Here is a 26538-nt window from a genome sequence, read left to right as displayed (position 1 = left end):
CTTTTGAACTCAAAGCGAGGGAAATGCAGAAATTAAATCAAAGTTCAACAGCTGCGTGCCATTCAGTTTATCATAATGAGCAAGCATCAAAAACACTTGAAGTTACCCGATCCAGACATGACCGCCGGCAACAGACGATGCAGCGGGAAAATCTGGGGCAACAAAAGCCGGGGGTCACTTGAACTGGTTCCTCAGCTTCGAACCTCGGAAGCTACTTACAGTGGGTAGACAAAAGTCACGATAATTAGCGATTTTACACCTAAACTTACTACTTTTATTAATAAATTATTACTTAACCTTTTAATAAAAATTTATAAAAATTAAAATTATATTAAATTCTTATAATTATTATAATAATATATAATTTTTATAATTATAAATAAAGTACTTCTCTTATAATTAAAGGTTAAGTATATAAGTAGATTTTTTTAGTCTCTTAATCCCCTATAACATCCACTATAACCCACTATAATTAAAATCTTTAATTTTTCCGTTTTTTAAGCTTAAAAATCTATGCTTTAAAAAATAGGAAAATTAATTAAAAAATGATAATAGTAAATTTTAATTAATTATTTATTAAGTTTAGATTCTTATTAATTTACTTACATGTAAAGATCTTAATTTATTTATACTTAAAAAGTATAAGTTTTGGTGTAAAAATGGGTCATTATCGAGACTTTTGTCCAGTGACCGTACTCGACCCAAAGAGGCAGCAACTGCCCGCGATCACAGGCACGGGCAAGTCGCCGACGCCGACGCCGCAGGTCAAATGCTCCCATGTTTCCGTGGGTGGCGCCCCTCGGCCACGGGTTGGTGTCGTGCATTTCAAATAACACACGATTCATCCTTTCTGTACGGAGTATTGCAATAGTGTCCACCGGCTCTGCTTTGCCATACGACGGTCTACACTGCAGCAGTAACTAACTGTATCATTTCCCTCGTCGTCTTTTACAGTCACCATCGCCCTCGCCACTCCATCGGCCCGCTCCACCGTTACACCGAGGCATCTCGTCACTGTCCAGCTCTCGCCTCTGCTCGTCTACGTTGCGATCGCATTCTTCCTACCAGGATACATCGAGTGCTCTCAAGTCGCAAACGCATACTTCCCACCATGGCGGACGCTTCATGTAGTGGCCCGTCGCCATTCAAGCGCCTCGTAGACCACCAATCCCGAGATGTCAGCCATCACCAGGATCGCCTAGTCGACCGTTCCGCCGGCCAGCCTCACGGCGTATGTTTCGCCTCTTATGTTTCCTTCTATCATGGGCCAGGTACTAATATCTATGTCTTCAGTCCTTCCGATCTGTTCGTCACGAATACCCAGGACAAGACAGCTTCGGCGCCTTCATGGACGCAACACCATCCCCCATCCCCGGCATGTCTCATGACCCAGCGAATCGCCTAGCCGTCCACGCCGCTGCTCTTCAACAACCTGTCGCGCCGATGCATCACCCGGAGCTATCCCAACAAGCTAGAGCATCCCCTGTACCTGACGTGAGCAACTGGGCAGCCGACTTTAATCGCTTCTCCAGCCAACAGATGCGCTCTCCTGCGACCGCCGCTCCTTCACTACCCATGCAAATGAATCAACAACCAATGCAAATGAATTTCCAGTCCGCCTTTGGCCAAGCCTTTGGAGGTCCCATGTACGGTCCCGGCGCAGCAGGTTTCATGGGACCCCAAGCACCCGTCGAAGCTGATTTCGACAAAGAAATGTCCCAATGGATGTCCAACCACGGCGGTGGGAACATGTCCGAAGTCGACGCCGTAATGGAGCAAATGGCCCGCGAGCTTGAACTCAATGAAGCGACTCTCCCTGCCCAGGCAGAATCTACGACTACCCAAGAAATCCGACAAGTAGAGCCAAGTTCACGCTACACAGATCTCGAAACACCTGAGATTGGCAACCTATTCCCCCAGGAGCGAGAGGCAGACCACCTGCCCGCGGCCGAAGTAGAGCAAGTAATCCATGACGAGGCCGCAGCCAAAGGTAAATCTGCCGTCTCGGAAGCAGCAGAGCGCCTTCTCGAATCAGTGCAGCATGAAAACGGCGAAAAGTGGCAAAACTCGGTATTTTTATCTCTCATGCGGGACTTCCGAGATGGCCGGAAGGACATTGTCGACAATGAGATCCGCGCAATGCAGGATGAAGAGCAGCCGTCGGACCATCAGCAGCCAACGACATGACTGACTTTGGGCCAGTCTAAAACACACCGCAAAACAAGCATATATCAGTCAGCCTTAGGTGTGGATGCCGCTCCAATCGAGATGACCTTCATCCATCCCAATACACTGCAGGCCATGCGTCACGTCAAGCCACTCATGTGTTGTGCTCGGCATCTGGCCGAGACGGCGTTTTATTGAAGGCCTATTTTTCTTCTTTTTTTCTTGCCTCCCTTCTCGGACCCCGAGTCAGCCTGGCCCGAGGCACTGTTTGTCCATCTGCCCAAGAGTCCGAGCAGGAAAAGTCTCTATAATATACTTGCATGCTACATGGGGGCCCAACAATAACACACATAGACCAGCATCATCATAATTTGTGAAAAGTGCCAGCAGGGACAGATCAAGTCGTGAGTACCTAGGTAGCCGGGGATCTGAAATTCGAGACTCTACAGTGTATACAGATAGACGTATACTCCAGTATCACGAATGAAAGAAATCAAAGGATTGTATTCATTGTTCTTGTCTCATTTACTGTGCTTCCTACAAAAGTCGCCTCTTAATAATACCCTCATTGTCGCTTCCTTTGTCCCCTGCCATAATTGGCCACAGCGCTCTCGTATCGTCCAGTTCCATCAAGCATTTCAACAACATGGATAGATCCGCCCACACCCCATCTAGATACAAGTAGAAAATAGTTGAAAGAATTTGATCCTCCTTTGGCAGCAAAAAGAAAGCAACTCGCGAAAAGGTGAAAAACAGAAACATGGTGATACAGTTTTGTGAGTCCGAACCGATAGTAATGCTGGCGCCGTCAATATGAACGAGGAGGAACCGCCGGCAGCCGGGGAATGAGGTCGACAAGACTCCAAGTCGGAGGTTCGGGTAGAATCGTAGCCGGCAATTCCTCCTACCTGACGCGTGACATGAAGACGTGCGGATGATTTGAGAAATCCATGGTAAAATAGGATCCGGTAGAGTAGTATCGTACCTCGTAGCAACTAATCGCAATAAGCGTAGCAAAAAGTCCAGTCCCCAACGCAAAATACAAACGCCCTTAATGCATCCACCAAAGCCATCTAGAGACCCAGTATGTACTCCTATAAGTTCTTGCCAAATACCGACTTGACCAAGTCATCGCTAATTAAGTGCAAATAAATTCCCATCACACATCCCCTCTACTGACTATACAGACCATGAGAATGAAATGCAGCTACAGGGGGTAAGGTCCGCATCTCTACCCTCTAGGGAAGATATATCCCTAGGAATTAGGTCACTGAAATGCTGCGTGATAGTCCCCTTAGCAGATTTGCCCACTTCTTCGACTATGAAGGCTACAGGCATTCCATCCTGAAGAACAGGTTCTTTATCCTCACCATCATGGGTGATTCTGTACTGCGTACACGTTGCTGGGGCGTAGTCGCCGTTGTTGTATGAGCGTCTCTCCACAAATTTGACTAGCTTGGGATATGGTTCCTTGAATTTGGGCGATGGTGGCTCATCCGGTGTTTGTGTTGGTACGGCAGGAGAGAACGGGCTGGGCATCGAAGGGCTCGGACTGGGCGTTGAGGTAGTTTTCGGTGGTATGAATGTCTGGTTCGGGTAAACGAAGACTTGAAGTGTAACGTTTGGCCAAGTGCAAATCCATGGCTTGTCGCCTTCCGTGGCGGCAAGTCCCTTCCTCGAGAAGCGAGAGTTATCCAGGACAGGGAATGGACCTTTTATGTCATTCCAACGGCGCTGAGGACCCGACTGACTTGGAAGTATAAGCTGATCTTCCCGGACCATGACCGTCTTGTTGTATTTCACTTCAAGATACCAAGCCGGACCTCGGTTGACTTCATCTGTGTCCTTTACCAGTCGCATAGGCTCGAATTCAGGAACGTTCGGGGGCTGGGTTCCGTAGATGAATTTAGAGGCCTTGGGATCAAATGGCCTGAGTTTCATGGCATAGTTGGAGACATCCGTGGCACCAGCAAGTTCGGTAACGTTCATCGAGTACCAGCGAAAAGGCATATCACAATTCCAAGCGGGATTCTGCTCCAAATCCTTTATACAAGCCTTTGGTACGTTATATTTGTCCATTGGCGGAAGGGAAAAACAACCTGTTGCCAGGGGAGGCAAACCCTGTGGCAGATGCGGCAGGGGTACAACATTATCCGTGTTCGGTTGATTCTTACCGGATTGTCTGGCATGAAGCGAGTTAATACTGTAGACACATGCTGAGAGCCAAAATATGGTTTGTTGACTTACCCTTTACCCTTCGGAGAGGTATTGTGTCTGGTCACAATAGTCCCAACTACAGTACCCATCACCACTCCCATGATAACAATTCCAGCGAGTAATAGACATATTGTCCAGTATGGCACAACGCCCCACAGCTTCTTTTTCGCCCTCCGTTGCCACTTGCTCGGGCTTCGCTTTTCTGCAAAATCCCGAGCTGCACCATTAATTTCGTGATAGCTCTCCAGAGAAGTTCTACTGCGGATCGAAGATCCGGCTCCTCGAGACATACCAGCCAGATCTTCTGTGGAGGAGAACTCGGGGTTCCGAGTCGCAAGACCAATTCCTCCAGCACCTGGAATAGGCTGAACCGGGGTTGAAGTTGTTGATCCAATTATTCTAGCACCAGCCCCATCGGTAGCATTGGCAGCTGCTACATTGTTCTCGCAATCAGCTGATGGTTTATGTTGGAAGGGTTCTTCAGGATAGCGTGAATATGGTGGAAGCTCTTCCATGTGACCGAGCGGCCCGATTAAATCACCCGCATCCTCACCATCAGGCCCAATCTGCCTGCGGTAGCCGTTTCCCATTCCATTGAAACCTACGGGGATGCGCTGCTGGGTTGCGTCCTCGAGAGTAGTAATGCTTTGGGTGTACAGAGCGTATGGGTGAGCAGGACCCCGGGTTCCATCGAGTGTCTCTGAAGGGCCGGTAGAGGAGGTAGCATTACTGTACGTCCTCTGGGGATACATTTGATAGGGATGAGACGGCGGCGTGGAGCCCTGATATAGAAGATCGCCTTGCACGAGGCTGCTCGACGAAGATGATTGTCCTACACGAGCGGACTCCAGCCCGTCATTTCGAAGGGTCAAGGAATCGTGAAAGCGTGGGGGTTTGGACGTGCTTGACGGTCGATTGAAATCGGTGAAACCCTTCATTGGACTGGGCGCGACGGGTGGAGGTGACCGAGGAAGATTGGGCAAATGAATTCGATTTGGCAGCGGTAATGGAGACGAGTTCAGACTCGGTACATTTGGTGGGTTGTTGGCTGCCGGGCGGAACCCGTCAGACACAGCGTTCGTTGCCAAATCGTACTCATCATCGCCGAGCGCATTTTCTGCCGACACCCGTCTTGACCTCCTTGTTGATGTCCTCCTCTCCGACGTTGAGTGCCTATCAGCAGAAGGCATTATTGCAATGGGAATTGGACGTTGGGTTTGCGTCGTCTCGCAATACAGTCGGACAAACGGCGCTCAGTCTTTGGCATCGGCCGGTGACGTGAGTCACGAGAGGACCGCAAGAGGCAGCGCCGCTTCGTGCCCGTCTAAGCTGTCACCAGGAAGGGCCGTCGACACTCGACGCCGACGCCGTGCTGATCAAAGATGAAGAACGATTCGATTCCGTCGTGGTCGGTCGGGGTCGAGGAGTCGACTCAATCCAGTCAAGACGTTAGTCGTGTATAGAATTAATGAGTCCACAAATACATCAAGCAGTCAAGCTGGCGATAGTGCCCGATGGAATCGACAAGTCTTCTATGTGGAAGACACCGCGGATGTGTTTTTGTTTCGTTGTGAGGACTCTTGGTGCGTGGTGATGGCAGTGACAAACGTTCTCTGAGCATCACTGAGATGGGACGGGACTGGGGGGGAGGCGGAGCAGATTGTTCGCCGGCTGGCGCCACGGCGGTGCGCTTGGCTGAATGCACCAGTTCTGCCACTACCACTACCACTGCCACCGTCAGGTCAGAGTCAGCGGCGAACAAAACACCAATCCAGAACTGGCGACGGGGGACTGAGGTGGGTGTTGGTTTCGGGAACCTGGCAAGAAGTGGGCAGAGCCCGTGTTGGAGATGGAGTAGGACCGTGAGAGGCATGGCGAGCAAGGGGGGGCGGAGAAAGGGGGTACGAAGAGACGATACCATTGGCTGGCGCTCATGCACAGCTGGGGCCAGAAGGGGGCCTCCGAAAGTCTGCTTGCTCGGGATTCGATTTCCAGTCGCCAGTCAGCCAGTCACTTGCGCACCGTCATGCCGCCGTCCACTTATTTCTCTATGATCCAAGATCCGAGTGCTGGGCTGGCCTGACGGGGCTTGCCAGATGCCCGTCGGAACCTTGCCAGGGTTTGGCCGCTGGACAAGGAGACGAAAAGGTGAGGAAGGAGGAGCTCTGGAATGGAGGGCAGAAGTCCTTTGCAAAGCACTTGACCCGAATTGCTCAAGCACAACACGGCACGGCAAGGATTGGACGCACCACTTTTCTCAACCACTAGATCCATCTTCTCCTTTGTCGACTCGAGAGTGGTGGAACGGGATATGTTCGGATTCTGAGCGCTAAACGGGACCGTTTTTCCTGTGCGGGCGTTTCACTAGCGCCGATGTGAGACGGTGTCGTATTATACATACAGCACAGAGAAGGTTACGGAGTTGGGGAGTACGGAGTGTGTAGGCCCCAAAATACGTTATGTCTGTGGCTGCAAACAAGAAGAAAAGAAGGCGACACACTGGCTAACTGGTTACAGAGATGGGCAGACAAACACACAAACAGCTCGTTGTGGTTTTACGGAGTACTCCTTGGATATTGCCATGTTCGCGAACGAAAACCTCACAGGATGTGCCATTGTGCGTGACAAACGCACCGGATGGCGTTGCTGGTCGGTCATCCTTTTTCGAGAAGGTGATGACAATAGAACAGACGAGAGAAGTCGATGGCGACAGGAAATCATAAACCACTCTATGAGCTAATTTGCATGATCCCATGCTGGTCGAGGCCTCGCTCCAACCTGACTGCATTGGCTGAAACCAGTTCAAGTTGAGATGTGACGGTCCGGCCTGGTCTCAGCATGGGAGTCGTAAGGCCCAGCTTACAGACTGCTTCTCTGTGCCCCGTACGGAGTATTCCAGACTATTTACGGAGGTATTGCACAACGACCTCGGGTCGTATCAACCAAGAAAGCGGCACTTCGATCGAGTTCCGATCCCCTCTCTCGGCCATGGTCTCTGTCGTGATGCAACCTTCTCCGCTTTCAGCAGAGTCCCTTATCGTACTGCAATAACGGGTCTAAAAGACTCAACGGGCAACTGAAGCGATGCCAGCTTCTCTAGCAAGCTCCACATCCCAAGGGAAGGCAATGAGCGAAGCAGCATCCGACCGAGGACCCCTTACACAAACAAACGGATGCTTAATTTTGAACCCAAAGAGCCAGACCCCTGGCTAACGACTCCATGAAAACAAATGTATAGCACTCATATCATTGGCTAATCGCAGCGCGAGGCGTGCAAATCTCGAGGGCCTGTGCTGTAATCCGTCCTGCCGTTCAGATGCTTGTCGGCCCAAACCAAACGTCCTCCTTGGTTGGCTTAAGATCAACTTTCTTCTGTGGCTGCGGCACCAATGCAACTAGGGCGAAATACTCTAGAATCACGCAGTATCATATCGCCTATTACTTTGTAGTACTCCGTAGTACTCTCGTAATGGTGGCGCGGCACGGGGCAACTGGACAAATCAACCCATTTCCCCGGATCTCAGCGATCTGGTTCCTTGAAATGGGTCGCACAATGAATTCTGGTTCGTCCTAGCAATAATAGCAATGTTCTCTCTCACGATGATCCCTGTCCTTACTTCCCCAGTCATGGGCAAGTTATGCTTCAAATGTCTCCAGATTCTGTCCCCTGGCTCCACGACTGTGGCATCCGCTCGCCAAGACAAAATACGCAACAGATATTGTCAATTACTCAACCACGTCATTCTGCCCTTGGCCATTTCCCATCTGCCAAAAGGTCGCCAAGCCGAGGCACGAGGTTGGGTGGTGACGAACAAGGACTAGGACTGATCGCTGATGTGGCCGGCATGTCCGGCATTTGTTTGCCTAGTGTGCGGAGCAGTCCATATCGTAGTCCCTGACTCCCTTGAGGGTTCCCCTGAGGTGGTAATGCCTGTGAATGCACATGTTTCGGCATTGCAGTTTTCGTCCATGACCACAAGAATCGCCTTCCTTCCAGTTTGCACACGACCTGGCGGTCGGGCCTTGGATCGAACAAGGTGTCGGTACGAGAATGCCTAGAGCCTACAATAACAAAGTACTACAAAACAAAACCACTTGGTGGGAAAAGTGCCACGTGTTGAGGGAGGATTCTCCCAAATGCTTGTCGGCTTCGCTCGCCTCTCTCTTGGGCGCGAGTGGGTTCGCCAACTCGAGGAAATTAATCAAGCCAGCAGCCTTGATGAAGAGGATGTCTTTATCCGCTATTCATTGAGCATCCGCAGAATGCTTCCCAGTCAGTCATGCCCGCTTCAACGAACCTCTCGTGACAATGAAACATGGAGCTAAGATGTATGTCCACCGTTGAACTGGAGACGACGACACAACAGCGTTTCAGGTCAACGGCTAAATCAACACACGCGCGGCTATGGCATGGCTCTAAATTTATCCATACGCGTATCCTAGTAATCCCTGGTGATGAACAACGGTGACCGTACTGCTACTTTAACATAGCCTGAGATCCTCCTTTCGTTTGGTCTTGGCTCTTGGCGATGCTGCCGTAATACCCGAGTTAAGGGGTTGCCAGATGAGTGACGACTATATAATACGGCCATAGTGCCTGGATACTCTTGGACGGAGGGAGAAACGCTCGTCTGTGCTGGTAGCAACATGTCGACTTTTTTGGGCATGGCACATCTTCAAGACATCAATTGATAATATCTAACTGTTCAGCTCGCTATTAAAAATACCTACAAACTGCAAGAGTCACCATGGGGACACAACGGAAAAGAAACACATTTACAGTTAATGTATTATTATTCTTGGGTATCAGCTTTTGTCTTGCGACGATCCAGAGCTCAAAGAAATAGGTCACGGCTCAAAGGGGTGAATGGCCATACCCGTATTAGACTTTGCTCCGCTCGTTCGCCCGGTTATTCCCATCCCTGACATCAATCGATTGAAGATGCCCTACGGATCTGTATTCCAGACTGTCCAAATAAGCGAAAGACAGCCATTGGCCGTCTCTGCCCGACGGTGCAAATTCCGTCGCTTCGACCCGACAAATGTGGGTATATGAATGACATGTCCACGATCCAAGGTCCTTGGACGTTTATTAATGGCCGCTCGTTTATGGTTCGACACGAATGAATAACGGCAACATGATACAATGACACCAGGTGCTATTCCGGCCAATCCAAGGAGACTGTGTGCCGTGGTGACACCAAAGATTTGGCCGTCCACGCCCAAGGCTCACGATCACCCGAGCACTGGACCCCAAACGGCGCAACTCTCTGGTGCCAAGCTATCATTTGCGACAATTGGTTTTATGTCTACAGTTTGACCTTCACACAAGCCGTGTCACTCATAGGCAGACGTGTCAATTCAAATGTGGATAGTTAAGGCGCATTTGTCGGTCCTTGTGCTTCGTCGGTGTCGGGTAGCTACTAATATGAGAGCAAATGCTGTTGTAGGTTTGCCAAGTTCCCATGCCACATGTTTCTGGGTTCAAATTACATGAACCGCTTCTCCTTCGATACGACGTGCTGGCCGATATTTTTCTCGTACATTTCTTCAACATTTTGTGCACATTTGCTACCTTGAAAGCGAAACATCCTCTCAAATACCTGACCTCCATCATCGCCATCATCACCATCATCACAAAGCCATTCGGTCACCATGGTATCAGCATCATCCACCGAATCTGTCTCCTCGGGGCACGCAAGGCGAACTGTGTACCCGGCCGGCCGAATGAAGACCACGGACTATATGTACTCGATCTGGCCGATCCCCCGGAATCCCAGCTGGATTATGCGATTCATGTTCTACATCACGGGTGCTCCTATGGCGGCCACGCATATGGTGGGGAAATTCCCACGGTCTCGCATCGACGAGACTTACTATGTATACGATCCTCAGCAGATGATGTATACCGAACAAGGCGCATATGTGTACTGGGCCACGACCCGAGGTACCTACGACCTCTTTCGCTATTGGGGTGTCGCGAATACCTACTATACGAAGGAGGCGGCGGATGCCGAGCTGGCGAGTGTTGTCGAAGAAGCTGCTGGTGCAAGATCTCCTGGGAAAGAGCCTACATCGAACGAACAAGAGGCATAGAGACCTTGCACGCTTACTTATGCTGGGACGCGAGCTGCATTTCGTTGATGAAGTTTGGTGTGATGAAGCATTTACATTGTGGAATGAATAACACTGCGAGAGGTAGGGGCGGGCAAGGAATACTTGATAGGATGCATTTTGAGACAATATAGCAGATTGACTTGGTAGTGAGCCGTGCGTTGAATCAAGCCACTTGCGGACTGAGCAACGACAGGAATTCAGACGGCATCAGACGTCGCCTTGGCGAGATGATGCCATTCTGTTGACTTCATCCCCGATACTTGGGTCTCACAGAGTTCAGGACTCTTCATTATATGAATGTCAATCCTCAGCGAGCCGCGGAAACCTCCCGGATACGAGCTCGACCAGGCAGTTTTCGCAGACAGATTGTTTATCGACAGCGGCCATACGATCAGGTTGTGACTTCATCGGTCACTTGCCCGCCAGGACAGTATCCTCGGATTCACGTCTCCATCAACATTGCCCGAATCAGCCCAATTGGCGCCAGCACCCAACAACAAGCACGTTGGTCATGGGTAAACCAAGCTTGCATTGGCAGCCCAAGTCCTGATCTAGGGCTGAGGCTGAGCCTAAGGCTGAGCGTGATCTGCTCTTGTCCTTCGGTGGCGTTGCTTGGCCCCTAGCCATTCCCAGCTCATCGGTCCCCCGGCTTGTCCTACCTTGATATGCATTCGACATTGTTCACTTTCGCAATGTTATGATATGCCGGGATTTTCCAAGTGCAAGCACAACATGTGAAGGCTAGAGCGTTGGTTGCCTCTCGTCACGGAGCCCGTCCGTGCCTGTTAGCCTAGTGTATCGTATTCCTCACAAAACATCATGGAAGAAGAAAATCGTCGCCCTGGAAGCCTATCGACCAGCGAGAGTGAGCGTTGGGTCCAGTTTGGAGTTATTATCGAGGATGTGGCGCTACTCGCTAGACTAGGTTGAACTGATTGGACAGACCGATGACTGTATAACCGGACTGGTCTCTCCGGGATGAGGCAAACCAACGGATAGTGTTCAATTTAAGCTCGTAGTTTTTCGGACTGAGCCACTTGCATGCAAATTATATGTCCGATGTGCAAAGTTTGCTTCTGCAGTGGCTGTATCGCGAGATAGCCTTTGCCGGCGCGCAGCCATGAATCATAATTCCCAGGCTTCTTACGCATTATGATGCGTTGTCTTATAGTGTTTCTTTCAGTATATCACGGTTCTCTGGGTTGGGTATGACTAGGCACACGGTGTTTGTATAAATAAATGGGTCCTACCTGATGCAGCGCTGGCACGAATTTGGATAGGTCAAAAAATAATAAATAATACCCGCACTGGTTTGTTCGCCCGGGATGCATTTGATGTTAGTATGTGGCTGGGGTAGACGCAGACGTCGAAGTGTAAACGATGACTCAGAGGTCTGTGCGACAATGCCAAGCGAGACTGGGTGGTCCGGTCCGTCCGTCCAAGGCAGTGAACAGGTGAAGTTGTCAGTCCTGGCGTCGCCAATATCTTCGTCCAACATTTGGATTATTTTGACTCTTGAGGGCACTGGCCGATGGGTAGACCTCGTTCATCGCCACCGTCATCTCCACTATTAACGTCGTTCGTCACTTAGCGATTGACCGAAGTAGTCATCATACCGTTTTGCACACTGTTGATGCCAATGCAGCCCTGCTGCCTGCTGCTTCTAGGCTTGCCTGCCATCTAGAGTGCATGACCAGGGCTGCAAATTTTGTCGGTGAAAGATGCACATGTGCAGGCAGGCGGCCGCCAGCCGGCGTAGTCTAGGCTGCAGTGCTGATATCTGCACATGGCTATAAATGAGGCTGCCGTGCAAGTCTCTGTCTGACCGTTGAAGGCTCCATGTCAACCTCTTCATTCCATTCTCTTGTCTTGCACCAGACTTGATCACTCAAGTACCTGGTCGCTCTTGCCCGCCGCATCAACACCTTGTACTTGCGGCGACGAAGATAGTACTTCAGTACCTACCTAGGTACCTAGTACTTACTCAAGATCAACGGCACGCGGGATATTCCAGCAAGTCGCGGTCTGGTTTTTGGCGTCATCTCCTTCCAACGCTGCGTGTTGTGGCGATAACTCTTTGGTTATTTATCACCATCAAAGTCATCGTCATCAAGAAACCCGGCCGTCTTCTACTATGGATTTCTTCCATCAAGTCAAGCAAGCTTTGGAAGCTGGCCAAGAGACTGAGCAGCCTACACCAACACCTAACGGAACCGACATACCAGGCGCACCTTCGCCCCAGTTCGCACTGCTGAATTATCTCTTCCCAGGGTACTCCATGCTCATGTCTGCTGCACATGCCTACGTCGGTGTTGACTTCAACTCATATGTCCCTGTCCTGCTCGGCGTCATCGCCGCCTCAGTGGCATGGAACTATGTCAAGGAAGAGTTCTGGGTATTCTTTGAAGACTACTTCATGTCATCAGTCACCATCCGCACCGATGACGAGATCTACAACATGGTCATGCTATGGCTCTCGAAACAGAAGTTCTCACACAATTCTCGCCACTTCGTAGCAAACACCAATATCAATTCTCGAAACCGGTTCATGTACAGCTACAATTCTTCCGATTCTGAAGACGAGGATGACGAGCCGGCAGACTCCCCCGTTAACACAACCACTGGCCTGTCCAACGATCTGAAGCAGGCTCTCCACTACACCCCATCCGTCGGCACGCACTTCTTTTGGTATAAACTGCGTCCTCTAACATTCGAGCGTGTCCAGAACCGAGATCAGATTGTCGGCATGACGGCGAGCGAGAAGGAAGAGCTGCGGATTTCTTGCTTGGGGAGAAACCCCAGGATTCTGAAGGAACTGCTACTGGAAGCGAGACAACTACATATGAAGAAGGACGATCGCAAAACCGTCATTTACCGCGCAAATCTTGCCGAGATCTACTGGCAGCGGTGCATGTCTCGCCTTAATCGACCCTTTTCTACAGTTATTCTGAACGAGGATGTGAAACAGGACCTGATTGATGATGCTGCTGATTATCTAAACCCCATTACCCGTCGGTGGTACGCGAATCGCGGCATTCCGTACCGAAGAGGATACTTGCTCCATGGCCCTCCTGGAACTGGCAAGAGCTCACTCAGTCTCGCGTTGGCAGGACACTTCCGTATGAAGATCTATATCGTCAGCCTGAGCTCTGCTGCGGCTACCGAGGAGAATCTCACCTCTCTTTTCCATGAACTACCTACTCGATGCGTCGTACTGCTTGAGGACATCGACAGTGCCGGCCTAACGCATACCCGCGACGACTCTGCCGCTCATCCAGCTGTTCCCGGACAAGTCCCTTCACAAGTCATTACCTCTGCCAACGGCACTAAAACGGCCACTCCACTCCCAGTTCCTCCTGGTCGTGTCAGCCTCTCAGGTCTACTTAATATCCTTGATGGCGTGGCTTCCCAGGAAGGTCGTATTCTCATCATGACAACCAACCATATAGAAAAGCTTGACAAGGCACTTATCCGTCCTGGTCGTATCGACATGATCATTCCTTTTGGCCTTGCAGACTCCCTTATGACGGCCTCCATCTTCCGTTCTATCTACGCACCGTACGAAAGCGAAATTCTTTCCAAAGCGAACGCCAAGGATTCAGACTCGGAAGCCAGGCGGGCCAGGCTTGCTAAGAAGCACGCGCAAATCAGCAAACGTGTGGACGAACAGGCCAGGCAGTTTGGAGAGAAGATCCCAGAGTTCGAGTTCAGTCCCGCAGAAGTCCAAGGACTGCTGTTAAAGTACAAGCACGACCCAGAAGGTGCGTTGGCTGCTTCGGACATGTGGGTTGAGCAAATGAGGAGGGATAAGAAAGAGAAGGCGAAAGAGGCTGAGAAGAAGAGACAGGAAGAACAGAAAAGAAGGCAAGAAGAGAAGAATGTAGAAGAGAATACAAAGGATGAGACGGGACAGGAAAACAAAGAGACTGACTCGTCCGAAGGGAACGCTGAGAAAGCACCTGAAAAGACCAAGCTCGATAAAGATAGCTTGACCCCCGGGAAGTCTGATGGCCCAAAGAAGAGTGCGTCGGATTCCGGGTATGAAACCACATAAAGTCCGTCAATGATTGTTTACATAGCGAGGCGTTTAGGAAATTCATAGAAAGAAGGAAAGCACAAAATTTATCGAGAGTACTAGCACGTACTTCATGTGATGGAACAATGTATATATGTGGGGACTTCACTGGCTGCTGGGTTATGTAGACATATCATAACAATGTGCCAATGGTAGCCAACTCTTCAAGTTGGACTACATGGCTATATCCTGTGTTATTCTAGCTCCCCATCTTCCAACAGACACTGCGGCTGCCTTACCAGCACGTCTAACACACGCCATTCCGACAGCCAGTCCACTTCCACCAGGGTAATTCATGTAAAAAAAACCTCCCATTATCTTCCCAACACAGTTCAATCCACGGCTGGGAGGGCCACTGGATCTGCGTAATATTTGAGTGATACCAGCGTCAATCTTGAAAACCACCAAAGGAGAAAGTGACGCCTACACTAACCTTATGTGGCAAAATTAGTCCTCTATCCAGCGGCAGTGCCCATTCAAATTTTGAATTTTGAGCCTCGTCACGGTTCTAGACGATACCTCCGCGTAGCAACGACGGCGACACCTAGAATGCCAAGTGATCTGGCTGTTGGAGAACGGCGCGGCCAAAACTTGGCACCACGTAGTTGCACATGTCCGCTCCTTTGTCTACAAAACGCTCCACATCCACACTGATGATCACGAGACCGAGAGGGTATCACGACTTGGTGAGCTCGCTTGAGGCCTCGCGCTCTCTGACGTCGGGGCCAGCATCTGCGCCCCTCGCCTCCGGAGTGACAGCTGGAGCAGTTCCCTGCCGCTGCGGCATCGCAGGTCTGGATACAGTATACCAGGCACTCTCAGGTGTTGAGAGGCGTGCCGCGGACCACGGCCATGTCCCATGCTGGGCGGAGGTACGCGGCCTCATGCGAGGATTGGCTTCAAGCCCGGCGGCGGCAACTATCAATTGGTGACGGCTTGCGTCCAAAGGAGCGGCCGGCCCGTCTCTGCCGACTGCGACACGGAGCCTTGCCGTGTCCGGGCTCCGCTTGACGGAGTGAAATGGTGCTGACCAGAATGTTTGCGTGCCAATTTGCATCGCTACCTCCGTCATGGAGGGCTCTATAGGCCCGAGTTTGAAGCATGAGTTGTCTTCCCACCCATGGCTCTAGGCACTTGTCGACACGGACGATGCTTTTTTCCTCCGACTTGCTTGGAAGACGGCGGCAGCGATGATATTGCCACTGCCGATGACTAGACGATCACATTTTGACGGAATTTGCTAATTACGTTTGACTTATTACGTTGTTGGTCGTTCCGGAGCCCAAATATTCCTTCATGGACGGGCGAGGAGATGGGGGTGGATGGCCGCAGAAAGGAGTATAGTGGTTTGTAGAGTAGAATTTCGTGTTCAATGTTTCGACTGCAATCCCAGTATGGCGTCATAATGGCCTGTTTCCAGGCCCCCGACGCGCTAAATCTGTCGAAGCCGCAATTAATACGCCCTGAGGAGGCTGAGCCATTGCAGCTTGAGCCCTTGAGACCCTGAAATTGACGTGAGGCTGTACGGAGGCAACCATGTTATGACAACTCTATTATTGTTCACGGCCACGAACGCGTAGTCTACGCGGCTTGATTTGTCCTACGAATATAAGTGAGTAGGGTGTCCTCATGGCGACCGTTTCCTGACAGCCTCGGATAGAGCGCCATCAATACTGCACACATGACACTGGATGTCGGCAGTTGCTGGCCATCTGCAAGGCGTTCCCAAACTCGCTGTCACATTGTAGTCATGACAATTGCAGGCACATGTGGCGTTATGCGCGGCTCAAATCCAGGTTGCACGGCACGGCTGGCACTCAGCTCAAACAAAGATACAATACACAGGCCATGGACGAATCACGGCGACTCGGTGAACAAATTGCCTCAGAACGAGGCAAACAGGAGGAAGATGCGAGAATCTAGTCAGGAACTGGGTTCAAGACTAGCATCTTGGCCCACAAACTAGTACCTAGGTGGTCATGATGACTCGCCTAGATCTTCCGTTATCAATCAGTAGATGATCAAGGATCCCTGAAAGGAGCGTGAATTTTATCCGGATGTCCCAAGAGTATCCACTGAATAGAGCTGAGATGGAGTCGATTGAGGGAATACTATCGAGAAATGCGTGTCTCGGCAAGACTTTCCCATTCATGATGTGGCCAACTCATGGCCACGTTCCTGGGAGGCAACGGAAAGCTCCTGCGTCCACACGCTCTTTTTCTCTCCATCCGTTTCCCTTGGTGGTCGGTGGTCTGGGTCTGGAGGTGTTACTCTGGGTGTTCGTGCTTGGACCGTAGACACAAGAGCTACGCCTCATGCACCCCAAAGTGTAGAAATCTTGGAAGAGGCTAAATGTCCGAGACAGATGCTCCCCAACAACAACAAGCAGTTTCAGGAGGCAAGCTGCCACCTTGTTTGCATGGTCCAAGCTCACTAGCTTGTACGATCTCTCCCAGCGATGCGTCTTGGTTACACCCAAGAGCTGTGTGGAGATTCGTCAAGCTGTCTCGTCGTCTTCGTACGGAGTATTCCGTTATTAAATGTTGGCAAATATCCACGGCAGTCTCTGTGACACGGGGAATATTACATTACAGACAAGCTCCACAGCCATAGGAAACGAAAAAGATGATGGCACAAAACCTGGCCTAGGCGAAAAAAACAAAAAACAAAAAACAAAAAAACAGGTGTGTTAATCGCATGTCACCTTGTACCAACTAGGTAGATATTGTCGACAGGTGGTGTGGGGGGCATAATACAATACAGAATTAAAATGAAGAGAAATTGGTCTGAAGTGGCGTCGCGCATCAAATCCCGTCCCGAGTCCCTCCCAACGCTCCACTCCCCCTGGCAGAGAGATCCGCTCCTGGTTCGAGAAAGTACACGTCAAGACGTATCTTAATTCTGCTGGCCATTCAGAAAGGGGCGGTGAAAATGATGGTGCTGCAAGAGTCTAGTCTGGTCCAAGATGGCCCAGGTTGGGCCAAAAAGTTGAGGGTCGTCAGCGTGAGGCGGCACGAAGCATGTGGATTGAGCTTGGTTGGGATGGACCAGACGTAATGAATTGTTTCTTCCCTCGTGCTCGAACAAAACGCCCCTCCACCCGTCCGTTGTCTTCACATCTCCTGACTTCACTTCACTTCCCATTCTCCCCAGACCTTCCTACTTTCCTTTGCAACATGGCTTCGCGTCCCCAGAACATTGGCATTAAGGCCATCGAGATTTACTTCCCCAGCCAGGTATGTAGTTGGGCTCTGCATCACATCAGCCTCTCTGTGCACCTCGCCCAAAAAAAAAAAATAAAAAAAAAAAAAAAGTCGAGAGATGCCACACACCCACTCAAAACTGCTGCCCCTCCGCCGCCGACATCGCTAACTGGCGTTTTCTTCGTTTTGCACCCGTGCAGTATGTTGAACAGAGCGAACTCGAGAAGTTCGATGGAGTCAGTGCCGGAAAATACACCATTGGCCTTGGCCAGACCAAGATGAGCTTTTGCGATGACCGCGAGGGTGAGTTGGAGCCTCTCCGCCTCTCCGACCCGTCTACCCCTTTTGGAATCTTCACGAGGGTCTGCATGTGAAGGAAAAAGCGGCCTCCGTACCTTGGCCTGTGTGCAAAACACTTCATGAACTAACACCTGCTCCTGATAGACATTTACTCTCTTGCCCTAACCGTTACCTCGAACCTGCTCAAGAAGTACAACATCGACCCCAACTCTATCGGTCGCTTGGAGGTTGGCACCGAGACCATTTTGGACAAGTCCAAGTCGGTCAAGTCTGTTTTGATGCAGCTATTCGGTGACAATGCCAACATTGAAGGCGTCGACACCGTCAATGCTTGCTACGGCGGTACCAATGCCCTGTTCAACAGCGTCAACTGGGTAGAGTCCTCTGCCTGGGACGGCCGTGATGCCATTGTCGTTGCTGGTGATATTGCTCTGTACGCCAAGGGCAATGCTCGCCCCACTGGCGGTGCCGGTGCCGTGGCTATGCTGATCGGCCCTGATGCCCCTGTTGTCATGGAGCCCGGCCTGCGAGGCACCTACATGCAGCACGCCTATGACTTCTACAAGCCAGACTTGACCAGCGAGTACCCCTACGTCGATGGGCACTACTCCATTAACTGCTACACGAAGGCTCTGGATGCTGCCTACCGTGATTACTGCAAGCGCGAGTCGAGGCTTGCCAATGGCAATGCCAACGGTACCGATGCTAGCAAGACTCCCCTCGACCGCTTCGACTACCTTGCTTTCCACGCCCCTACTTGCAAGCTCGTGCAAAAATCGTACGCCCGACTGCTGTACCATGATTACCTCGCCAACGCTGATGCTCCCGCCTTTGCTGAGGTGGCTCCCGAGTTGCGTGACATGGATTACGAGAAGTCTCTGACTGACAAGGTTGTTGAGAAGACCTTCATGACCTTGACCAAGAAGAAGTTTCAGGAGCGTGTCCAGCCCGCCACCCAGGTTGCTACTATGTGTGGTAACATGTACTGCGCTAGCGTCTGGGGTGGTGTTGCCAGCTTGCTGTCCTTTGTTGACCCCAAGGCTCTGGAGGGCAAGCGAATTGGTGTCTTCTCATATGGATCTGGTCTGGCCTCAAGCTTCATGTCCTTCCGTGTTAACGGCAGTGTTGAGGCCATTGCCAAGAATCTGAACATTCCCTCTCGTCTGGAGGCCCGCCGTGCTGTCCCTCCTGGGACTTTCGACGCCGTAAGTCTGTCTTCTTATCTCTGGCCTATATGCCGTCCAGTTGGCTGACCACTTTGTGTATTTAGATGTGCGAGCTCCGTCATCAGGCGCACCTGAAGAAAGATTACATCCCAAAGGGCGATCCCTCTACGATCATCTCTGGCACTTACTATCTGGAGAAGGTTGACGATATGTTCAAGCGCGAGTACAAGGTCCAGGCATAAACGTGCCAGCCAAAAACTAAATAGACCAGCCATGTTGCTTGAATTTTGCTTTGAACGACACACTGTGACCTGTGGAACCTCCGCTATCTGGGTATCTGGGATCGACATATATGGGCACCAAAGAGGAGACCGGCCAACATGACTCATCATTACGATGGTAGACGCATTACGGACTTGGGCATGTCACTGGGCACATAGAAACAGGGCACACGGAAGGCCTGCATATTATCGGAATAGCCCTTTAATTGAGCCACTGAGGAAATGATGGAAGGGGACTCGTGGCTTGTGTAAATATCGTATCTGGGCTCCAAGAAGGAAAGTTTAGTGTAGCGTCTTATAGAGCGAGGGACGTCACGGCTTTAGAAAATAAAGTATCAATATATGCAAAGAAAATATGTGCACATGTCCGACCATTTCCAACGATTGGAACGTCTATGGTATCTAATCTTAAATATTGTACAATACAAGCACGGATAATTCACCGTACAGCACGGGGCTTCATAGCCTTCCCCAGCACAGGCATGGCTGAATACTTTTAGGTGTCGCCCTTGTACTTCCACTCGGCCCGGCGATGCAAGTGGTAGTCCTTGCTTTTTATAGCCTGCCAGATGCCATACAGCCCTCCCACAGGCCACCTGCTCTTGAGAGACTGCTTTGTACGCTTACGCTCCTCCCGCGCAGCATCAACATCGATTTTGACCTTGTCATGGACAGTGGGCAGCGTCGTGGCGTGGTACTTTTCCCGCAGGGCCTGGTACCAACCTCGGTTCTTGTCGTATACCTTCCAAAACTCATCCTGGTTGTAGTATGTGTGTGCGTACAGCCACTTCCGCCCGCCCAGCTGAACGAGCTTGTCTTCCAAAGCGCGGTTCTTGGTAATGAACTCCTCGTGGTCGGCGGGGCCCCATCCCCACAGGCCAATGTTCAAAATATCCTTTGGGACTGTTGATCCATCCGCGGCGGTTTCAGTCTCGCCAGTGTACGGGTGGAAAGTCGGAGGAAGAGTCTGCTTGAGCGGGCACAGCCAGAGGGGCCAGATGCCAAAGGTGTCGGCGGTGTAGTTGACAAACTCCTCGGCCCTGCCGTACGGCAGGCCAAGGTCTTGCACGACGAAGCGGGCCGATTCTCCCGAGGCGTGCAGCGCGCGGTACAGCATGCGCGTGTGCATAAAGTCGTCGAGGAGCCAGCGCGTCCAGCTGTTGAAGGGCACGTACTTGAAGTACGTCCACCCCTGGGCGCCGACCCAGAACCCGGCGCGGTCGTAGCGGAACAGGTATTCCGCCAGGGGGATGTAGTCAACGACAGAGGAGGGAGCGGACGAGGCGATGGATCTGGTGCAGTCTTTGACGTGCAGGTAGAACCAGGGGTCGCGGGCGCGGCTAAACGTTTGTATTCTGGTACCGGCCGGTTTCTCATCCGTCATGGTGCCCGTGATGATGACTCCGTGGTCCCTGGAGAAGAGTATGCCGTCCACGTAGTCGTTCTCGGGGTTCTGCGTCTCTGCGCCCACCTTGTCCACGGCCTCTGCCACGCTGGCTGTGCGGTGGTATGTCGTCCGCACGTACTTCTTGGCCTCGATGAGCTTCAGCTCCATGAGCGTGGCGATGCCCAGCGTCCCCACGGATCCGGCCGCGCCCTGGAACAGGTCTGGCTTTTCTTCCCTGGAGGCCCTGACCACGTCGCCGTTGCCCAGCACCATTTCCACGTAGTTGATCGTCTCGTTGAAGAAGCCGTGCTTGAAGGAGCTGCTCTCCCCGGCTGTCCCGGCGTAGCCACCGCCGGCCGTTATGCCGGGGAACTCCATGACCACGGGGGGCACCAGGCCGTGACGCAGGGTCGACTCGACGAGCCTGTCCATGGGGACGTTGGGCTCTACCAGCGCCGTGCGCGTGTTGCGGTCGACGCCGACGACGTTGGACAGGGCGCTGATGTCGACGACTCGCGCGCCGGGACGGGGACGGGGCCTGGTGCTGTTTGTCGAGCCATGGAAGATGCGGTAGGACTCCTTCTTGTCGAAGAAGCCGCGCACGGCGGTGGCGATTTTGGCCACGGCTTGCTTGTGGCGCTCCATGGTCGGCGGGCGGGAGCAGCTCGGGGCGGCGTGCAACCTGGACCTGGGAAACTTTTGGTGTTGCGAGCTGTAGGTCGAGCTAATGGAACCTGGCGATGTCCCGTTCGTTGGCACGTGGGCCGAGTCGCGATTGCGGATCTGAAGCTTCGAGCTGGGTTGGACCGGGTTCGGATGACGACATGAGGTTAATCGAGTAGATCAGCGAGAATACCGCACTGGGCTTATCCGAAGCTGTTAATTTATTAGCTCGTTTCTGAATCTAATGGCTCTTTGATTACATCTATTGCCATCATTGGAGTAGCTTCGCCTCTAGCGAATAAATGCCCGGACAATCTACAACCGGTACGTATCTCAGAAGCAATGAGGTATGGAACCATGGTCCAGATATTTGACTTGTTTCAACTGTTTGGTATCTAAATTTACAAGAGGGCTCACTACCAAGTCAAGATTGACCGAAAACGAGCCGGAGCGCAAAACTTGTAAATACCACGCAGCGAGGGGGTTTACTCGTCCCGTTTCGGGGTCATGTGGCCATTTTTGCAACGCAATCACAAAATGTCTCACAGAATTGATAATGGTGATGAGACGCGGGTATAAATGTATTCGTAGACATAGTAACGCCGGAGAGAGCAATCCGACACCCCTGCCAGCTTGTTATGTTTATGAGTTATGTTGTGGTCTCGGTGCCTCTTCAGATACATTGATTAAGAGGTAGAGGCACCCGGAAAGTGTTGCACCTTGATTCAAGTGCACCCTATCACGACTTGCGACAAATCACAGATGACACTTGTGCTTGATAAGATCACTCCCCTTCCCTTCCATTGAGTCAAAGACTGTACGAATCAAAACTTGGAATAAATCACCAACACGCTACAAAACGCTTCTGGGTCTCTACATATTCCTGTCTCATATAGCTTTCTAAGCAGGCACAGATCCATGGCCTACAGCTTGGACTCTGAAGGTATCCAAGCCTGCGTCTCCGCCACTTTATCCACGACCCGTTTCCTAACCTCCTCCTCTGAAACATCGAACAAGTCGCCAAAGTCGAGGGAAGTCTCCTTCAACGTCTTGGCATGAATAGTCACGGCACTGGATCTCAAGCCGGCCGGGTTCTCTACGGCTTGTCGCATGAATCCTGCCCAGCCGTCCAGACATCTCCGCGACTCGGCAAGGTTGCCCAACACGAGCGCAAAGCAATGCGCCATGGCTTCGTACTCCTCAAACACCATGGTCACGCCCTCGCGCTCGAGTTTCTGCGCCAGGAACTTGTTCTCGTACGCGAGTCTTTCCCACCCTGTACAGAAGTAGACGGGAGGAAACCCAGTCCAGTCTCGTCGCATGACTGGCGACACCAACGGGTGCGTCATCATATCGTCGGCCCCGTACATGAATTTCCGCGGTGGTTGGGCGGGCCAGATGTCGCAGGGAGTTAGGCCTTTCCGCCCCATGTCGTCCACGGGGCCGAGATAGTCAAAGGCTTCTGGAATCTTTCCATAGTACGGCCTGGAGCTGTGGGAGATGTCAAGCCAAGGGGAGTTGCAGGCTGTTGCGGCGGGGACGGGAATGTCCCGCGGTTCGCCATACCATGTGATGCGTTGTCCAAGGCGATTTAGCTCGACAATGACTTGAATCAAGGCCATGGTCAAGTTTCCGCCAGCGCTGTGAGACGGAGTGCGTTAGTCGTCTGAAGGGAGGGCATGCAAGCTGGAGAAGTGCTCTGGTCAAGGACGTACCTGTCTCCTGAAATGACGATGTGCTCTGGTTTCACCGGTTCATGGAACGCCCCCGGCGGCGGATAAAGAAGCACGAGATATGCAATCAAGCAATCCAGCAGTGATGCCGGGAAAGGACTCTGAGGCACCAATCTATACCGCACGGAAAAGGCCCGGCCACCCGTAATCTTGGCCAGCTTCTTCACGGTCGGCCGATGACTAGCAGGGTCCAGGAACGCATGCGCCCCGCCATGAAGGTACAGGATGGTCGTTGGCTTCTTGACCTCCTTCATCATCTCAACATACTTTGCGCTGTCTGAGATACTTGGGGCCGGCTCATCTTGTTTGGCGCCGGCCCGATAGCCCGTCCACTCACCAGATACAGGAGCAACATCGGGCAAGTACGTCTTCGGTACTGGGACATCCGGATTGTTCAGGGACTCGATCGCCTTGCCTACTGCTGCTCTGACGGATTCCGGCTCCGGCGGTATCGGAGCCGTGTAGTTGCTGACCCATATTCTTCCTTTGACGGGCAACTTGGTCACGGTTCGCCTTTGGGTCTGGGAAAAGGGATGCGGATTTCCCTCCTTGGGTGCAATAAAGGCACGGATGAAAGCAATGGTCACGGCGCTTCGCAGGTCCTGGTACGGTGACGTATCTGCGAGGTTGAGCGAGTGAGAGAGTGACACTCGGGCAATGAGTGGCGTGTAAGAGAGGCCGAGCCAGAACAATGCAGAGGCCCCTGGTCTTTTGGGTGTTTGTGGACGCGGCTGTTCGAGTGCCGCTGGCGAATCTGACATGATGGCGGCTGGAGCGTCTTGAATGGTCAACGTTACTTGGGTAGAAAAGGAGCGACGAGAAGCCAGGCCTGGGCAAGATGGAGGGCGCTATTGGGCAAAGGGCGAGAGGCGATGAGAAGGAGGCGGATGTAACTAGTAACTACAATGCTTGCCCAGCAGAAGCAAGACGAAAAACGTCCACCAAGAGGAGCAGACCAGGAATGGCTTCCGGCTATGGGATGCTTCAGAAACAGCGAATGCGGTTGCAGTATACAAAGGTTCCTCGAGTCCTCGAAGTCGGTGGCCACCATGTTCATGTTGCGAGTCGGGACATTTGTGGGGGAATGACTACTGGGCCACGGGGACGGCTCTGGGAGACGGGCCGAACCCCGGACTCCTCATTAGTTCGGCGTTCCAAAGGTGCCGAGGCAGACCGGCACAGTCTGCTTGTTACGGAGTACATAGGACCGCTTTAATTCATCGCTTCCACATATTGCTCCGCGTCTTACTTCCGTCGACAAACGAGACCGCTTGGTCAACTGATAGCTACAGGCATCTACTCCGTATGGAGTATGTATATACGGAGCCTGCGGAAAAGTGGTGATTGTTGCTCAGACTCTGACATGACTGCGCATCCAATTCTTGAGTCATATCCATTTTAATAGCACAGTGCTACTAGTACATTGCAGTAATGAATCCAAGGAGCTACAAAAGTTGTCACTCCATGTCCGTGTCCTCATCTTCACGTGTATGACATGTCGCGGCATGCCAGTCTCATGTTGCAGGCATCTTCAACCCTTGCCCATTGCTCCTTGTTATGCGTCCTATTAAACTCAACCATAATTACAAAAGCCGATGCAATCTGCGCCCTACACCAGTTCAAGAGCTGGTGCCAGATTCCTTGCCGCTGCCTTCAGTGGTTGCGCTTGAGGCGGACTGGGCTGCAGCCATCTGCCAGGCGGGAATTGACGCCTTGGTTGAACTGCCGCTACCGTTGGTAAATCCCGGCGGTCGGCTGAAGCTGTGCGCGAGATTCTTGGGTGCTTCGGTGGCAGCCGCTGCGGCAGGTGTTGGTGTGCTGGAGCTCTCGGGGACACTCTCCACCGTTGCTGCGGCAGGAGTCGTGGGCGTAGAGGTAGACGATCGACCAGCGGGAAGTGTACTGCCGGATGAGCGCGGGAATGAACTGCTGGTGGCGGTGGCGGGAGAGGCACTCGGTGCCATTCTCTGGGAAACGAGCGTTTTGAGGCTGGTGAGCTCAGTGTTGATCTCGGACAATCGATTGTCAGTGAGAGTCTTCTGATTTTCCATAGCTCTGGGAATGGCGTCCTTCAACGACTGAACTTCCTCGCGAATGCGCTGCGCATCATCCTCCCGACGCCGGTTGGCAGACTTGAGGTCCGACATGACAGTCTCAAGCTCAGAGATTGCATTGTCCAACTTTTCGGTTCTCTGTTTCTCAGCATCTTTGAGAGCCTCGGTATCCCTAGCCAACTGTTCAACCAAGGCAAAAGCCTTGTCAAACTGCTCCTCTATTGACTTCTTGTCCTGCTCCAGTCTTTCAGGAGTGGGGGGTGCGATGAGAGGATAGACGTATCGCTATTTCCCCTATGCTTAGCCAAATTTACCAACATATAACACTGTCCGAGGCATCTCACCTTGCTCAAAGAGTACAAGCCGTAGCCTACCCCGCTGACAACAGTGGCCATGATAAACCAGTCCCGCCAATCTCTCCGCGGCGCGGGGGGAGGCGGTTGCCATGCTTGCTGTGCATAAGGAGGATAGTACTGTTGGGGTGCGCCAGCCGGTGAGGCATATTGTACGGCGCCGGCTGGAGCTGGACTGCCTGTGCGAGCGAGAGCAGTGTTGATTTCCTCTTGGGTGAGGTTCTTGGATCGAAGAAACTGGATTTTGTTCTCGACAGTAGAGGACGCAACGCTCGGGTCCTGTAGAACTGCATCTAGTGTTAATGCTGTCGAATGGGACAACGGAAGCAGGTTTTGCTTCGGCGAATTAGCTTACACTGAGCCTGCGATGGATCCTTCGTCAATAAAAGGCTGACACTGAGTCGATGGTGATCGTGGATCCGAATGATGAACTTACCGCAGAGGCCACCAAGTCCTCGCGAATTGCCATTGTGGTTGCGATATAGTACGCTTGCTCACAGCTGCATCGCCAAGCTGGGGCAGAGAGAGCGAAGTGAAGCGACGGGGTGGCAGAATGGAAAAGAAATCACGATGCGGAGCGAAGGAGAGATCAGTTTGGAGTCGTCGACATGTGCCGTCGGTAGGTTTAGCTTGGCTGCGTGCAAGCAGCATCAGTGGATCTCTGGGGACAGCAATTAACCATGCCATGACTGGCTGGGTGGGGGCTCGAAGCAGCCGAGGCTTCTTGAACCAAAGGGAAGGTCCAAGGCCGAAAACGGGTCACGTGCCTTCGTGTCCAACGCCCTGCTAGTGGCTCAAGTGGGGTCGTGCCCAATCTGTGTAC

The 26538-nt window shown here is 51.9% G+C and overlaps 9 protein-coding genes across 9 annotated transcripts; 4 read left to right on the top strand and 5 right to left on the bottom strand.

The window, feature by feature from the left end:
- Positions 1 to 793: 793 nt before the first annotated feature.
- J3458_000389 (uncharacterized protein) lies at positions 794 to 2677 on the top strand. Its single transcript, XM_007816419.2, has 2 exons — positions 794 to 1231; positions 1294 to 2677. The coding sequence occupies exons 1-2, from the start codon at positions 1112 to 1114 to the stop codon at positions 2185 to 2187; spliced, it is 1014 nt and encodes a 337-aa protein (XP_007814610.1). The 5' UTR covers positions 794 to 1111; the 3' UTR covers positions 2188 to 2677.
- Positions 2523 to 6214, bottom strand: J3458_000388 (uncharacterized protein). Its single transcript, XM_066116109.1, has 2 exons — positions 4414 to 6214; positions 2523 to 4348 (listed from the first exon to the last, which is right to left on the bottom strand). The coding sequence occupies exons 1-2, from the start codon at positions 5571 to 5573 to the stop codon at positions 3346 to 3348; spliced, it is 2163 nt and encodes a 720-aa protein (XP_065977991.1). The 5' UTR covers positions 5574 to 6214; the 3' UTR covers positions 2523 to 3345.
- A 3824-nt stretch (positions 6215 to 10038) lies between these two features.
- On the top strand, positions 10039 to 10479 carry J3458_000387 (uncharacterized protein; the record flags this gene model as incomplete). The annotated part of the gene is made up of 1 exon (XM_007816417.1): positions 10039 to 10479. The coding sequence occupies one exon, from the start codon at positions 10039 to 10041 to the stop codon at positions 10477 to 10479; it is 441 nt and encodes a 146-aa protein (XP_007814608.1).
- A 1623-nt stretch (positions 10480 to 12102) lies between these two features.
- On the top strand, positions 12103 to 15199 carry J3458_000386 (uncharacterized protein). The gene has a single exon (XM_007816416.2). It carries the CDS (start codon positions 12635 to 12637, stop codon positions 14552 to 14554), a length of 1920 nt encoding a protein of 639 aa, XP_007814607.2. The 5' UTR covers positions 12103 to 12634; the 3' UTR covers positions 14555 to 15199.
- A 52-nt stretch (positions 15200 to 15251) lies between these two features.
- On the bottom strand, positions 15252 to 15647 carry J3458_000385 (uncharacterized protein; the record flags this gene model as incomplete). Its single annotated transcript, XM_066116108.1, has 1 exon — positions 15252 to 15647. The coding sequence occupies one exon, from the start codon at positions 15645 to 15647 to the stop codon at positions 15252 to 15254; it is 396 nt and encodes a 131-aa protein (XP_065977990.1).
- Positions 15648 to 17369: 1722 nt separating this feature from the next.
- On the top strand, positions 17370 to 19875 carry ERG13 (3-hydroxy-3-methylglutaryl coenzyme A synthase). Its single transcript, XM_066116107.1, has 3 exons — positions 17370 to 18081; positions 18223 to 19283; positions 19349 to 19875. Exons 1-3 carry the CDS (start codon positions 18057 to 18059, stop codon positions 19484 to 19486), a joined length of 1224 nt encoding a protein of 407 aa, XP_065977989.1. The 5' UTR covers positions 17370 to 18056; the 3' UTR covers positions 19487 to 19875.
- Positions 19873 to 21664, bottom strand: J3458_000383 (uncharacterized protein). The gene has a single exon (XM_066116106.1). It carries the CDS (start codon positions 21555 to 21557, stop codon positions 20022 to 20024), a length of 1536 nt encoding a protein of 511 aa, XP_065977988.1. The 5' UTR covers positions 21558 to 21664; the 3' UTR covers positions 19873 to 20021.
- Positions 21665 to 22498: 834 nt separating this feature from the next.
- Positions 22499 to 24069, bottom strand: J3458_000382 (uncharacterized protein; the record flags this gene model as incomplete). The annotated part of the gene is made up of 2 exons (XM_007811566.2): positions 22499 to 23216; positions 23291 to 24069. 2 exons carry the CDS (start codon positions 24067 to 24069, stop codon positions 22499 to 22501), a joined length of 1497 nt encoding a protein of 498 aa, XP_007809757.2.
- Positions 24070 to 24556: 487 nt separating this feature from the next.
- On the bottom strand, positions 24557 to 26379 carry PEX14 (peroxisomal membrane protein pex14). The gene is made up of 3 exons (XM_066116105.1): positions 26071 to 26379; positions 25707 to 26002; positions 24557 to 25647 (listed from the first exon to the last, which is right to left on the bottom strand). The coding sequence occupies exons 2-3, from the start codon at positions 25755 to 25757 to the stop codon at positions 24928 to 24930; spliced, it is 771 nt and encodes a 256-aa protein (XP_065977987.1). The 5' UTR covers positions 25758 to 26002; positions 26071 to 26379; the 3' UTR covers positions 24557 to 24927.
- Between the last annotated feature and the right edge of the window lie 159 nt (positions 26380 to 26538).

This window comes from Metarhizium acridum (genome assembly GCF_019434415.1).
Source record: "Metarhizium acridum strain ARSEF 324 chromosome Unknown scaffold_1, whole genome shotgun sequence".
In the NCBI taxonomy this organism is placed as follows: domain Eukaryota; kingdom Fungi; phylum Ascomycota; class Sordariomycetes; order Hypocreales; family Clavicipitaceae; genus Metarhizium; species Metarhizium acridum.
This window is presented reverse-complemented; position numbering and strand designations above follow the sequence as displayed.

Bases quoted from the DNA above. Each gene is read 5' to 3' on its own strand.
- J3458_000388 (XM_066116109.1), bottom strand. From the start codon at position 5,573: ATGCCTTCTGCTGATAGGCACTCAACGTCGGAGAGGAGGACATCAACA. The intron at 4,349-4,413 runs GTAAGTCAACAA...GCTTCATGCCAG, and splicing joins ACCTCTCCGAAGGGTAAAGG to ACAATCCGGTAAGAATCAAC.
- J3458_000386 (XM_007816416.2), top strand. From the start codon at position 12,635: ATGGATTTCTTCCATCAAGTCAAGCAAGCTTTGGAAGCTGGCCAAGAG.
- J3458_000389 (XM_007816419.2), top strand. From the start codon at position 1,112: ATGGCGGACGCTTCATGTAGTGGCCCGTCGCCATTCAAGCGCCTCGTA. The intron at 1,232-1,293 runs GTATGTTTCGCC...CTATGTCTTCAG, and splicing joins CCGCCGGCCAGCCTCACGGC to TCCTTCCGATCTGTTCGTCA.
- J3458_000383 (XM_066116106.1), bottom strand. From the start codon at position 21,557: ATGGAGCGCCACAAGCAAGCCGTGGCCAAAATCGCCACCGCCGTGCGC.
- PEX14 (XM_066116105.1), bottom strand. From the start codon at position 25,757: ATGGCCACTGTTGTCAGCGGGGTAGGCTACGGCTTGTACTCTTTGAGC. The intron at 25,648-25,706 runs GTGAGATGCCTC...TAGGGGAAATAG, and splicing joins GCTTGTACTCTTTGAGCAAG to CGATACGTCTATCCTCTCAT.
- ERG13 (XM_066116107.1), top strand. From the start codon at position 18,057: ATGAGCTTTTGCGATGACCGCGAGG. The intron at 18,082-18,222 runs GTGAGTTGGAGC...TGCTCCTGATAG, and splicing joins CTTTTGCGATGACCGCGAGG to ACATTTACTCTCTTGCCCTA. The intron at 19,284-19,348 runs GTAAGTCTGTCT...TTGTGTATTTAG, and splicing joins CTCCTGGGACTTTCGACGCC to ATGTGCGAGCTCCGTCATCA.